Source organism: Misgurnus anguillicaudatus, chromosome 12 (genome assembly GCF_027580225.2).
Source record: "Misgurnus anguillicaudatus chromosome 12, ASM2758022v2, whole genome shotgun sequence".
In the NCBI taxonomy this organism is placed as follows: domain Eukaryota; kingdom Metazoa; phylum Chordata; class Actinopteri; order Cypriniformes; family Cobitidae; genus Misgurnus; species Misgurnus anguillicaudatus.
In genome coordinates, this window is record NC_073348.2 from 27,182,143 (window position 1) to 27,196,803 (window position 14,661).

The 14,661-nt window shown below is 36.4% G+C and overlaps 1 protein-coding gene and 1 long non-coding RNA gene across 3 annotated transcripts in view; one reads left to right on the plus strand and one right to left on the minus strand.

The window, feature by feature from the left end:
• The first annotated feature begins 4,768 nt into the window (after positions 1-4,768).
• Positions 4,769-14,661, plus strand: part of LOC129446956 (uncharacterized) — a 32,732-nt gene continuing 22,839 nt past the window's right edge. The window contains exon 1 of one of the 2 annotated variants that reach the window (XR_012372613.1): positions 4,769-4,872. This is a non-coding gene — a long non-coding RNA (uncharacterized lncRNA). Of the gene's footprint in view, positions 4,873-5,131; positions 5,181-14,661 lie in introns of those variants that run through there. The other variant, XR_012372614.1, reaches the window with a different exon arrangement.
• postna (periostin, osteoblast specific factor a) overlaps positions 10,094-14,661 on the minus strand; it is a 28,769-nt gene continuing 24,201 nt past the window's right edge. The window contains exons 21-26 of the mRNA XM_055208491.2: positions 13,114-13,173; positions 12,975-13,034; positions 12,828-12,887; positions 11,602-11,691; positions 11,465-11,506; positions 10,094-10,706 (exon numbers count right to left, since the gene is read on the minus strand). Of these exons, the coding sequence (XP_055064466.2) occupies positions 10,651-10,706; positions 11,465-11,506; positions 11,602-11,691; positions 12,828-12,887; positions 12,975-13,034; positions 13,114-13,173 (368 nt within the window). The 3' untranslated portion in view covers positions 10,094-10,650. The remainder of the gene's footprint in view (positions 10,707-11,464; positions 11,507-11,601; positions 11,692-12,827; positions 12,888-12,974; positions 13,035-13,113; positions 13,174-14,661) is intronic.

A 14,661-nucleotide genomic window follows, 5' to 3' on the forward strand; every position in this document is an offset into this window, starting at 1 on the left:
AAAACTGATTTTATAGACAGAAACAGATCATGTTTTCAGATTCCCCTGGGACTAATATAAACCCAAAAATATAAAAACAAGGTTACAGCTGCAAGTCTGGGGTTCACTGCTGTTCTAAAACATCACTCATAAACAAATCATGTTGTGTTTGAAAGAGGGAGAAATTATACCCTCTGCCTTATCTACAATACCACACAGACATCCAGATCATAATAACATTCGCTTTAAAGTCACAGAACATTAAAATATTTAGCACTGGTTTAATTTAAGAGTTGCCTCTGAAATCAAAGTGAAAAAAACCATACATCTTATATGTTTGTGTGTTTCTGTGTGATTAAACCCATGACCTTTTGAGCTGTAATACTCTATCAGTTGAGCTACGCAAATGTATATAACGCTAACTGAATCATTGAACTAAATGCTTCAGAAATATACTGCACATCTTGTATTTTTCAGATCAGATCTTCTGTTTTTGTGTGTTTTAAATAGTAGTTTGAGAATTCAAAATGATTCAGAAATGAATCAGTTCCTGATATGAACAACAGCACAGCTGAGGAATTTCAAATATGACCCATGAAATAATGAGCTAAGAGCCATGAAGCTGAACTGTGCCTCAACATTTCTGCATCTAAAGTGACTTAAAAATGACTAAAGTGCACCTGTTTCACTGCTAAAAACAATGTTATTTTGTGTATTTGTTATGATACAATGTGTTTGTGTGGTTTATGGTTAAAAAACACATTTTCCACATACCGTACATTTTGTAGCTCCAGATTTCACTTCTCTTCTTGAAATGCAGTGATTTTGTACAAAACTAATCAATTTGAAAAGCGCTGTGTCCCTGATTTGCCAGCAATTCTGTACATTGTGATTGGCCTGACCTCTGAAGTCAGCCGGAAATGTGACGCTCCTTACCATGTTTGAAAGATTCGCTCACAATGCAATGCTAACAGGAGTTAACTTACAGACTGTGAGTCTGCCCAATGGCAGCTTTTGTAACTTCTTTTGTAAGGGTTTTCTGAGAGAAAGTTAAATTTGAACTTTGCTCACAAAAACACTTCTAATTGTACTCTAAGGACCAGATTTGATTAATTGGGGTAAATTAGCATGAGAGTGCAATTCCAAAAAAGCGCAGATGGGAGTGGTAATATCTGGGGGTTATTTAGAGCGCAAATTAAATCACACAGTTGATTTCCAATAATGACCAACGCAATACTAAGAGCAGTATCTACTATAGTGTGAGCGTTTATGACATTTTTTGATACAAATGTGACCAGTCAAGGAAAGTAGGGACACAAGTCAGATCTGGGGCATTTTGAGTTATTCACAGATTCTGGAATTGCTCTAGTTATAGTTTCTAAGCTTTCCAACGATGTGTAACACATGGAAATCTGATCATATTTGGAGAAGTTGTGGCCATTTGAATGTAGGAACTCAGAAAAACTCAAAACCGAGAAAATAGACTCTGAAAGTAAACCCTTTCTCCTGCTGGGAGAGACAATAGGGCTCATTTACATCTCAAAACGTGACGTCCTTTAGGGATGTAACCAATCGCTCGCTCGTTCCTCCATCAGCCAATAGCTTCATGGAAAATATTGATAGACAAAACATGTAGCTAATTAAATAACGAATTCAACGATCTCTGTGTGACTGCGCTGCAAGAACTGACAAGCAGATGACGTCAAAGTACAGCGAGAGCGAGTCGAAATTAAACTACTCCGTAAGATTCTTGAAAAGCTCTCGTGGTACTTTGACGTCATCCGACTGCGCCGCCGCATAAAGTCGAACAAGCCAGTGTTGCGGCTGACGTACGGGACGCACGCTGTAAGTTTGAAAAAAAAAACTTAGCAAACATGTCTGAGGAACAGGTCAGCCGAAGAGAAGACAATGCTGAATAAAGTCTTAATTCTTGCTATTTTTGGACAAAAAATTTATTTTCGATGCTCCAACACATTCTAACTGACCCACTGATGTCATATGGATTACTTTGATGATGTTTTTATTACCTTTCTGGACATGGAAACGTACATAGATTTTCAATGGAGGGACAGAAAGCTCTCGGACTATATCTAACGTTAAAACATCTTAAACTGTGTTCCGAAGATGAACAGCGGTCTTCCGAGCTTGGAACGACATAAGGGTGAGTCATAAATGACATTATTTTCATTTTTGGGTGAACTATCCCTATTAGGTAGCCACGCTGTTCCCTTTGGGGGTGGGATCAAAAACAAAATAAACAAAAGCCGCTTATCCAGTATGTAAACACGAATGACGTCAGGCGATTTTCTGCTTAGAGTGCTCCTTCTCGCATGGCATTCGGCGCGGACAAACAACGTGCATCACTGCCCATAGAAAAACATTCAAAAAATGCACCTGCTACTGCCATAAACGTGTTTTGTGTGATTGGCCCCTTAAAGGGTTTTGCATTTGAGCTCCACAATTGTACACAAGTGATAATTCTTCCATAAGAGTCTTCCAGGATGGGACACCAAATCACACCTTAAATAAACTGGAAAGCATGATGCTGGCACAGTTAAAATGTTTCCAGATCATTAGGGACAACTTTAAATTAGTGTTTATGCTGCAATTTGCACATTTTGTCTTTTTTACTGAAACATTTATACCTTAAGATGTGATACAACACTTTGTCTAGTAAACAGCAGCTTTGGAAACGAATCCGCACACTTCTCTAGAACATTTTGTGCTATACCGCAATCAGAGCCTTCACACTTTTCCCATCTGCAACTCTTTCTTGTTAAGTTCATCTCCACAGAACATCCAGTAAACTCTGGATCTCAGCCAGCGTCTGTCGAGAGCGCTCTTGGCCATCAAATCAGGGTGAACGGTTCTTGACGTGGAGTCACCAGAGAGAAGGCTTTACTGTGAATATGGGATTTTATTATCATGATTTCATAACTTCCTCTAGTCTTGTGTTCGGACAGCAAGACTCCCATGTTGCCAGCTAAACTCCATCTGTCATTCTTTAGGGTTTGGTGTAAGACCCAGCAGAGCCATTAGTCTTACAGTGTAATGTTATTGATCTGACTGCCATTCATTTGTACACAAACAACTGCCTGTAAAACACTGCTTGAGAGAAATAAGGCTCCTAGTTGTGTATGATGAGAAAAGTGAAAAGTCTCATAACAATAGATTACAGATTATAGAGATTATGTTTGACAAAATCTACTTCATGCACTTCACTTAAGTGAAACAATTAATCAAATCATTTTGACAAATGTTCAGGATATTTTTCAGATGTTTGGCCTATGTCAGTATATATTTAGCCGCTTTTCCTATTAGACAATTTTTAATATTCAGACCCAAAATAAAAAAAATGTGCAATAATTGGTTCTGTAATTTCACCTGCTAGGTTAACTATAACCCACTTCTAGCCAAAACACTGTTTACATGTCGTTTTTGCCTAAATAATTTGAGAGATGTATGTTATTTTATCAATATCATGTAAGGAATTTATTTATTTATTTTATAATAATTTTTACAATAAAAAGCTTAGAGACTGTAATATTAATAAGTAACTTTCACTTATCATCTCAATAGCTGGGTTTCCATCCAAACGTGAAGCCAATATTTTCTAAATTCGCAAAAAAAAAGGAAATGCGAATTAGGCGCGTTTCCATCAAGTTGTTTGAACGAATGACGGTGGTATTGGTAACCTAGTAACCAACAGTAAACAAACAATGTACGTGTAGAAAATGGAGACGGGACTGCGTGTAGTCACAATTTGGCAAGTTATTAATTTATTTGCCATGCATCTTGTAATTGCCAAACTGAATTCTGTACACAGAAGAAAGATTGCAGACTTTTTATGAAGCAAGGACATTGCGACGACGTCGAGCGCCATATATGGTAAAGACAACTCCAGCGGAAACAGCAGTCACGTGGGTTTAATGTTCGCTACGTCAGAATTAATTCGGCGAGATGTATGTTCTTTTATCATGTAAGCAATTTATTTATTTATTTTATAAATAATTCTTACAGTAAAAAAATTAAATAGAGACTGTAATATTAATAAGTAACTTTCACTTATCATCTCAGCTGGGTTTCCATCCAAACGTGAAGCGAATCTTTTCTAAATTCGCAAAAAAAAAAAAAAGGAAATGCGAATTAGGCGCGTTTCCATCAAGTTGTTTGAGCGAATGACGGTGGTATTGGTAACCTAGCAACCAACAGTAAACAAAACAATGTACGCGTGGAAAATGGAGACAGGACGGCGTGTAGTCACAATGGGGCAAGTTATTAATGTATTTGTGGTGCAGCTTGTATTTGCAACTAAACGTTGTGCACAGAAGAAAGAATGCAGACTTTTTATGAAGGCACTATCAGCAAGCACATTGCGACGACGTCGAGCGCCTTATGTAAAGACAACTCCAGCGGAAACAGCTAGACGGTCAGTCACGAGGGTTTAATGTTAGCGGCATCAGAATTAATTCCACGAGATGTATGTTCTTTTATCATGTAAGCAATTTATTTATTTTATAAATAATTTTTACAGTAAAAAACTTAAATAGAGACTGTAATATTAGGTAACTTTCAGGTTTCCATCCAAACGTGAAGCGAATCTTTTATAAATTCGCAGAAAGAAAGAAAGAAAGAAAAAAAAGAAATACAAATTAGGCGCGTTTCCATCAAGTTGTTTGAACGAATGACGTTGTATTGGTAACCTAGCAACCAACAGTAAACAAAACAATGTACGCGTGGACAGGACGGCGTGTAGTCACAATGGTGCAAGTTATTAATGTTGCGTTCCAAGAAAGAATGCAGACTTTTTATGAAGGCACTATCAGCAAGGACATTGCGATGACGTCGAGCGCCATATATGGTAAAGACAACTCCAGCGGAAACAGCTAGACGGTCAGTCACGTGGGTTTAATGTTAGCTGCGTCAGAATTAATTCCGCGAGATGTTCTTTTATCATGTAAGCAATTTATTAATTTATTTTATAAATAATTTTTACAGTAAAAAACTTAAATAGCGACTGTAATATTAATAAGTAACTTTCACTTATCATCTCAATAGCTGGGTTTCCATCCAAACGTGATGAATCTTTTCTAAATTCGCGGGGAAAAAAAAGAAATACAAATTAGGCACGTTTCCATCAAGTTGTTTAAGCGAATGACGGTTAATGACGGCAAGAGCTAGATAACACGTGCACGTAAATGGTACGTACTCATGTCAATTTATTCATATTTTATTAGGTGGCTATGGGGTTTCTCGGACAGGGATAAGACTAGTCCTAGGCTGTTTCTCAATATGCATTCTTCAGCGATCTTGCGTCCTCGTGTCCTCGCTCTACGTCATCATTAACGGTCGAAGTTCAATTCCAATTCTCAAGAACGCAAGGACAGAGGACGCATGAAAATACCGCATGATCTCCACGAGGACGCAAGTCCGTTCTTTGCGTTCTTGGAATTGAGAAACAGCCCTAGACTAAAATAAATGTAACAGCTGTTCAAACTGAAAACAACTTGCACTGACATCTTAAAATACATCAGTGCACTTTATTTTGCGTCAAAATGCACACAAGTAATGTTTTTTGTAAGGCATGTTTGTTAAAACTAGTTATATTTTCTAATTAAACTAAGGCCTAGTCCTGTCTTAAACTAATCCCTGTCCGGGAAACTACCTCAAAATTTATTAATTCATAAAACCACACCTGTTTGCTTTGTAATATCTGTTTTCACTCCTGTGACATTGGGGTTAGATTTTATGACAATTCATACGAAATTTGTACGAATTCATACAAATTGCCAACTTGTAAAATAAATACAGTTTCCCTCGTGATCAGGCTGGAGGTATATTCTTATGAAAGGTCTGAAACCCCATGATTATACAAACTGCTTCAGAAGAATTTATGACTTATTTTCTCTTGAAAAACCACAGCAATCCTCCCCACGTGCACAGATGTTGTGGATTTGTGTTTTGTGTATGGCTTAAAAGATTTTCTGCAACTTAACACACACAGCCTGTGTTTGTAAAGTTAACCTGCCAGAATAGACACACGAGCCCAAATAAACATTCATAAATATTCAGATAACAAACATTCATATAAATAGAAAAAATGTATCCCTGTCTGTGAAATCTAGGCTAAAGTGTCATAATCTGATATTAGGAGCAACAAAGTTTGATTTCAATCATTGATTTCACTTTCATTTGAATCTTTGACATGACCTTACTCAATATTAAAGATATAATGGTTATATTTTCACAGAATATTATTTACATGTAGGACTTTAGCTGGGTTTTCACAAACTGGATGACATATAGTTATATAGTTTAATAAGACTAATCTCACGAAAAGTCGTATTATAGTCACGAAAAATTTTATTAATTTATTTGTGTCCATGGCACGAAATTCAGCTTTATTTCGTGCCTTGAGCATGAATGTCTTTTTCGAAAAATGACACAAAAAAATTAGCCTGGCTCCGCCCTCCCACGTGCTTCCGCTTAATTTTCATTTAGCTTCAGTACTACGTCTGGGACTGCTCTGTAGAGTTTCGTTTTCTCCTGCAAAAATCTGCAGGACCAATCAGCGAACAGATGGGGGTGGCTAAGAACGATGACGTTGAGGTCGTGCGTCAGTTTGAATTGTAGTTCAGTAATGGCAGCGGAGAAACACGTGAGAAAATCTATTCGGTCCGTTGTTGCAAAACTGCCGAATATACAGAAGTTAAAGCTGGAGCAAGAACCAGGTTTGCTAAGTTTTGTTTGTCTGATTATTCTTACTTGTGGTTTCCGGCCGGTTTTGGTGCATGATATACGTCACGACCAAACTTTAGCGATTGGTTATGGCAGATTCAGAGTGACTCTGGGCAGATCCAATAGTTTTAAACTTCAGCAGAGGACACTCCTTAACGGAAGTAACGCTTTGCAATGGAGCGTGGCCAGACTCTCTGTACAAATGAAATGAATGTACGAGAGTCTGGTTGGACCAGGCTACAAAAAAATGACACGAAAAAGAAAGTCGTGCCAAAGACAAAAAAACTATTTCTAGAAATTTATGCTGAGTGACACGAAAAAGACATTCGTGCTCAAGGCACGGAAAAAAAGCAGAATTTCGTGCCATGGACACGAATAAATTAATAAATTTTTTCGTGACTATATAACGACTTGCAGTGAGATCATGTTGCGTTTAATAAATATAAGTAACAAAATGTTGCTCATAATAAGTTTTAATGATCTTCTCTGCAGTTTTATTGACATACATTCCTATTCCACCATCCAAATGCAGTTTAAAAAGTCTATTATCGGTTCTCTTGCCAGTGGCACAGACACATTAGGCACAAACCAATGCGGGGTTAATTGTAACATGGCTAGTGCTTTACATATTTATACAGGGCCAAGCAATCTGTGTTTTTGGTCTTTTTCTCTTACTGTCAGAAGAGTGTTTTGGAGGCATGCAGTAAATTTCTTATGTTTTTTTTTCGATTTCTGAGTTGAGTGTGTAAGTATCCAAATCCAACCTTATATTATTTTAGTAATAATAATAATCTTAATACTTTGTGCCCCGGCTCTTCCCTACTTTTCCCTTTCTCTGTTGAAGCCCATCTTTCCCTTTACTAAGTCAATAAATGAAGGAGCTCCTAGACCCTCAGGAAAAATCACTTATCACTTCAGCCAAAACTTTAAATCATTGCACAACTACACGCTTACAGCCCTGACAACCCAGACAGCTTATGTCAAAAGTCAACGAAATACAGAATTATCAATGACACCATCTTGTTACACCGAGGGTGATGCTGGGTTGCTTGATATTTTATGTTTGCATTCGAATCAACATCACTGTCAGTGATTGCCTCAGAGCTATTAAGTAAATAAAATTGCTTATTTTTTTCTTTCAGGAAACAAATAAAACTGACAGCATATTGGGGAGGGCAAGACTATCCTATAAACAACTGGGGAAAGCTTTTTTTACGAAAAAGCACAATAACATTTGCATTTCGAAATCGATTTCAATGCTTGACAAGTGTGAGCTTTCACAACTGAGGCACAGTTTGTGAAAACCAAGCTAAAGTGATTTTTTTTCTGCATAAAATTATCCTATACAATGTAAAGAACATCTGTTAAAATATAGCCTTGATATCGTTAATATTGTAAGGTCATGTCAATGTAAAAAATATTTATTGAAATGAAACTGATGCTTTTAATCTTATTATGTTATGAGAATTTAGTAAATATACGCACAATGGTTTTGTACTCTACATAGATCATACATTATTAAAATCCATTGAAAAATATTAATATTATAAGGCTTTTAATCCAGAAAAATGTGTTTATAGGGCACTCTTGCCCTCTCCAGCACCATTAAAGTGGTTTAGTGGCCAATGTGGCGTCTATAATGTTTTATGCTTAGATTTAAAGTGAAACATTAAAGTTTCCTATGGATTATATTACCAAAAGAATCAAATTGATTCTGGACTGTAAAGCTTTTATTGTGGAGTTGATTACTAAAGCAAAATTGAAACGTGTTAATGAAAATTTCTGGAGAAATGTCATCAAACTGGAGTTCACTTACATGATGAATAATACAACACATATGTGAACTTGGAAGTTCAGCCATAATACGCAAGAATTGCTTTAAGGCAGATTTGTCAAGTTTTCTAATAAATGGTCTCTTACTTTTTTTTTTTTTGGAAGGGTATTTATTATTGGAGTGATAGAGACAAACTGATCCAACAGTATGACACACAAATTTAAACAATTGTTAATGAAAAAAGGCTGATAACTGAGTGAACAAAAATACGTAAAACATTAAGTTTTAAACTATGGTTGGGATAAACCCAACTATTGTTTTAAGTTAACCATGCATTGAAACAGCAAACCACTTTTATAGAGTGTTTCCAGACTATATTATTCAACATGATAAAGAACAACATATATTTTTGTTATTTTAACTTAACATATTAAGTTAAACAATTTCAACTTGTTTTTATAAGTTAAGTCAAAATAGTAGGTTGAATTTACTTGCATAACCAGGGGTGCGTTTCTCGAACACGACATAATCCGCTGATGAACCACCATTGTACGATGCATAATTGGATAAACTAACTAGCTAATGTTACTCACAACTGTTTCCCGAAAGCATAGTAATTATGTCAAACATCCGTCATTTGAACCATGGTGGTTCAACACTATAGTTGATGGTGGAGTACTAATTAATCTGTTCAGATCGATTGTCAGATTATTGCTGTAAATAACGTACAATGTGTCGGAAGACTGAATTTGTTATTGTGATTTAGCTCACTAATGTTTTATATCAAGTTAGTTTCCTTTTCCTTGAACAATGTTAATACTTGTGCACACTAGAAATTGTGACGTTAGCTGGCTAACAATGCTTTTGGGAAACGCACCTTAGGTTGTTTTAACTTCATGTTGCAGGGTTTTTTACATACTGTATTGGTCACTTGACAGCTTTAGTTTTAATGTGAACAACACTTTTTACTATTTCAAAGTCGTATTTTCTAACTGTTTTAGAAAGTCAAATTTGGTGCAATATTTCAAATACAAATGTGTGAGGGCAAATTTGTCTTTCAGTTAAAAAGCAATATAAGGCCTTTGACTGAGAACCTCTTTAAAATGTTCGCAGAATGTTGCTATAAAAGGAAATGGTTCAATGTCTGCCAAAGGTATGTATGTTTTGGGCTAAAAGAAACTTTCTGGTTATGTTTTGAATCTGTCATATGTTGGATCAGGTTGCTGTAGGTTAACCGTTAAAGCATGGTGCTTGCAATGCCAAGGATGTGGGTTTCATTCTCAGGGTGCAGACAAAATATACAAAGACGTGAATGCACACCAAACACAGTATATTTAGTCAGTTTTACTTTAGACCAGTGCAAACAATGTGTGTGTTTAAGAGACAAACATTAGTATATCCAATAAACCTTGCCAGACTATTTTCAGTTCTAAAAGTGACAAGAGTTTTAAATTGTCTAACTCTATGGATAGGACTGCTAATACAGTAATAAGCCTGAACTCATAATACAATATCCCATGACAGTATTTTGCATTGCTGTACAACAATCTGAACCATGGATTGAAAAAGCACAGACTGTACGTGATGAAATGAGTAGACAGATTTAATTTTTGAAGTAGAAATTTCTTTTATATTGTTATCTCCATTGGCTTTTTGATTTTATTGTACAATACACAGTCCGGTCTAGACAAAAAATGATAATGAAATAAAAACCGTTAATGACAGTTCAGGTGAAATGTACAAAGTGAACTACAACGGAAAATGAGTAACGTGTAAAACAATATATAGTTACATATATAATTCACACTCAGTAAAAAACAGGCAATCATACAGATAAAAAATGCATTCATGTCTGTGAATGCGAGCACCAAATATCTTCTGTGCGTGACAAGTTCATTGACAAGGCACTTTTTATAATTCATAGAGTATATATTTAAAGACAAAATATAAACAGCATAAACAACTACCAATTTCTCTCTCTATCACCACCACCATTTCAATTACCCCTTGTCTGAGTTGGTGTAGCAGGGTATATCACACAGATCCAAAAATAATGTGCTTTGTGATTGTAGCAAAGGTGTCATTTCAGAACAAACACACTACTGTATTACAATACTGTTGTTACTGTAGCTCCAGGTACAGTAGGCATCTGTTTGATCTCACTGACTGGGTCTGGGGCGGCGCCTAGCCATTCCCATTCTTCTCCTTTGTCCTACTGTGTAGATCACACACATGTCACTTAGGTCATTCAATATTTTAATACTGTAGACAGATGGACAAATAGATAGAAATACAGACAGACAGACAGGCAGGTAGATAGACAGACAGACAGAAACAGACAGGTAAGTAGAAAGACGGACAGACATATGGACTAACAGACAGACAGAAAGTCAGACATGTAGATAGACAGACAGACAGATAGACAGAAAGTCAGACATGTAGACAGACAGACAGAAAGTCAGACATGTAGATAGACAGACAGACAGACAAAGAGACAGACAGATAGACAGACGGACTAATGGACATAGATAGACAGAAAGTCAGACATGTGGATAGACAGACAGACAAAGAGACAGACAGGTAGACAGACGGACTAATGAGATAGATAGATAGATAGATAGATAGACAGACAGACAGACAGACAAAGAGACAGACAGGTAGACAGACGGACTAATGGACATGATAGATAGATAGATAGATAGATAGATAGATAGATAGATAGATAGATAGATAGATAGATAGACAGACAGACAGACAGACACAGATAGAAAGAGACAGACAGACAGATAGATTGGACAGACAGATAGACAGACAAAGAGACAGACAGACAAAGAGACAGACAGACAAAGAGACAGACAGGTAGACAGACGGACTAATGGACACAGACAGACAAAGAGACAGACAGGTACATACATACATACATACATAGATAGATACATAGATACATACATACAGTATAACAAGATAACATACTTGGTGGTTGTCTGACAGCAGCTCGTTTTCGTGTCCGACCATCTGAAAATGTGAAGAAAAAAAACTGTATCATTTTAGAATCGTAGTAAAGTTTGTTCTTACTATTGTTCAGATGGTAGAACTATGAAGCCACAAACCCTTGATGATTTCTGTGATTCTCTTTGATTGTGCTTCAAGGAGATGTGGACTGTCCTTGATAGACACTTCGATCTTTGAGAAATCTGGTCCTTCAATTTGGAAAAATTAAATTCACTAAATAATAAATGAATGAAATGAAGATACCATATCAAAATTGGTCTGTTATGCAGTTTACAGATAAAACAATATATGGCTAAAATAGGTAATTCACCCGGATGCATTTCAGGAATTTTCCTACACTTCCAGTTTAAACAAAATAATGTTAAAATAATTTGGCTTATTGTCTTAAAAAGCGCTCAGCGCTTTCTTTATTCTTCACAATCCAAACACATTTTTAAGGGTGGTCACAATCTACTCCCATAGTAACCAGAAAACCCTTCAAGCTTCAAATCGACCCAAAAGTGTTAAATAAATAACTCCACTTGACTTGTGGCGGCTTAAATTTTACTCCTCTACTTTCTTGTTGTGAATATATTAGTTGTTACCCAAGATTTAAAAGTTAACATCCTAAAACTCCCTAACTAAGAAACAGAGAAAATGTGCACTAAATTAGATGCACAGGTCAAGACTTTTATCAAATAGTGGATTATATTTTAGCTTGTTTTATACCAAACCCTTTTGTATGCCTTCAGGACATTTAAAACATACAGCGCGAGTCGAGTGGAGTTATTTGTTTAACACTTTTAGGTTCTTTCGAAGCTTGAAGAGGTGGTCGCCATCCACTGCCATAGTAATCAGAAAACCAAAACAACACAGAACAAGAATCTGATTGTGGGTTCAATGTAAGACATTTGGGGTTTAACCAACATGAAAATAAGTAGACAATAATAAAGTTGTAGTTTTTGGGTGAACTATCCCTTTAATAGCAAGCTGGTTGTCCCCTTGAACTTTCACTCTTCTAAAAAGGTTTCCACTGTATGTTACAACATGATGACTCCCATTCAGATACAAATCATCTGGTGTTGAGCAATGCAATCCATGTAGTTCATTACTAAGGTGTTTAGTGGTGGTCTGGTCTTTGTGTAGGCCGGTGAATTTCTTCCAAACTACTCTCAGTAAATCATTTCATTGTGGATTTTGCTCTGTGCACAGATGCACAAAATTCTCTCGAATTGCGTGCTGTAGCTTTATATTTTGTCTTCTGGGGAACTCGAGGGCCAAACCTGTTAGTTAGAAGGGGGTGTCCGCATACTTTTGGTCATGTATTGATTCCCCATTGTCTTACCTTCAATGATCTGAGGTTCTGGTTTGATTCTTCTGGTCAAAGTAACCTGCCCTTGTCCACCTTTGAACGTAAAGACACAAAAGATTAACATTTGATTTAATGAACTCAACAAAATAACTTTTTGTGTTATGTTACTGTAAGTCTTACCTTCAATGACTTGAGATTCTGGATTTATTATCCTGGTATAAGTGGTGAGCCCTTGTTTACCTTCAAGCACAAAATGATTTTGTAAACACAGGCATCCATACAACCACATATGATAGCTATTTGATTTATTAGGTTTTACCTTCAACAGTCTGAGATTGGGGATTGATTACTCCGGTAAAAGTGGTAAGGCCTGGTCCACCTTGAAGAACAAGAAGAAAACAGTAGATAACAAACATCTGTGCAAACACAAACCCCAAGCCAAATCAGTTTTGTAAAAGAGTCAACGGGGAAACCCTGAAATCTTCATGTAACTGTACTGTAAAACTCATAATGTGATGGGACTCTTTTTCTTTGCTAAATTATGAGTGTGAGTGTGCCAAAAATGAAGCAAAACCATAAGGTGGAAGCTTAAATCAAAAAAAGGCTGGAGGAGAGCCATACGCATGAGCCATGGGAAAACTAAGTGGGTTTTAAAGCTAAAACATCAAACACAACTGTTGCGAAAACTGATGAGAAATAACAGAGAACCAGAGAACAGCCCTGGACTGTTCTGTTACATGGAGATTGTAATTAATGGACATAAAATTAGACAAACAAACATAAAACATTACTAAACAAGTATGAATCATGAAGCTCATAAATGGAAAAACTCAAATTTTTATGGAAGGTAAAGAAAAACAGCTTTATACTGTAGTCCCAGAATGTTAAGCATCAAAACTCATATAAATGTCTTGTTTAATTACAATATGTTTCCATCTAAACGTGAAGCAAATCTTTAAAAAAATAGAAAAATAATTGAATGCAAAATTATGTGGGTTTCCATCCAGTTCTCTAAGCGAATGATGGAAGTATTGGCAACCGCAATAACAACAGTAAACAAAAATAGTCAATAGGAAATAGAAGCAGGCTGCAATTAGTTACGTTAAGTCATAAATTAACTAGCAGTGCAGTCTGCAATCAGCAAATTAAAATGATATGAACACAAAAGGAAATGCAGAATTTTACATTAAAGGAAAACACCACCGTTTTAAAAAATTGTACTATGTTCTTACCTCAACTTAGACTAATGAATACACACCTATCTTTATTCAATGCGTGCACTTAATCTTTGTACAGTGCATCGTGAATGTGTTAGCATTTAGCCTAGCCCCATTCATTCCTTAGGATCCAAACAGGGATAAATTTAGAAGCCACTTCCATGTTTTCCCTATATAAAGACTGTTACATGAGTAGTTACACGAGTAAGTATGGTGGCACAAAATAAAACGTGGCAATTAAAACCCATACACCCTTGCGTTTACAAGTTAAAAGCGCATGCGTCGGTCAGTCATTGTCAACGTGCTCTGGACTGGAGAGGTGTGTGTTTGTGTGTGAAACGTGCAACCATAGCTGCTCGGTTAAAATGAAAATACAATGAACACTTAATATGCCCTCCTTGTTTTAGACTCTGAGTAGTAAAAGAACAAGGTCAGAATCAGAGGACTCGCTGCCTGAAAGCCAGAATGATAGCTGCAGGTCAGACACAAGCCTTGTAGGTACGTGATAATCTCAGCTGTCGCGGCTGTCAGTTTGGTTCCTCACGACGTAACTTCGGATTTCCTCAGGCGATGTGCAGAAAACATTCTTGAGATTGTAATATACATTTAGTTTAATTGCTAAGTGAACGAAATTTCAATGAATTTGAACG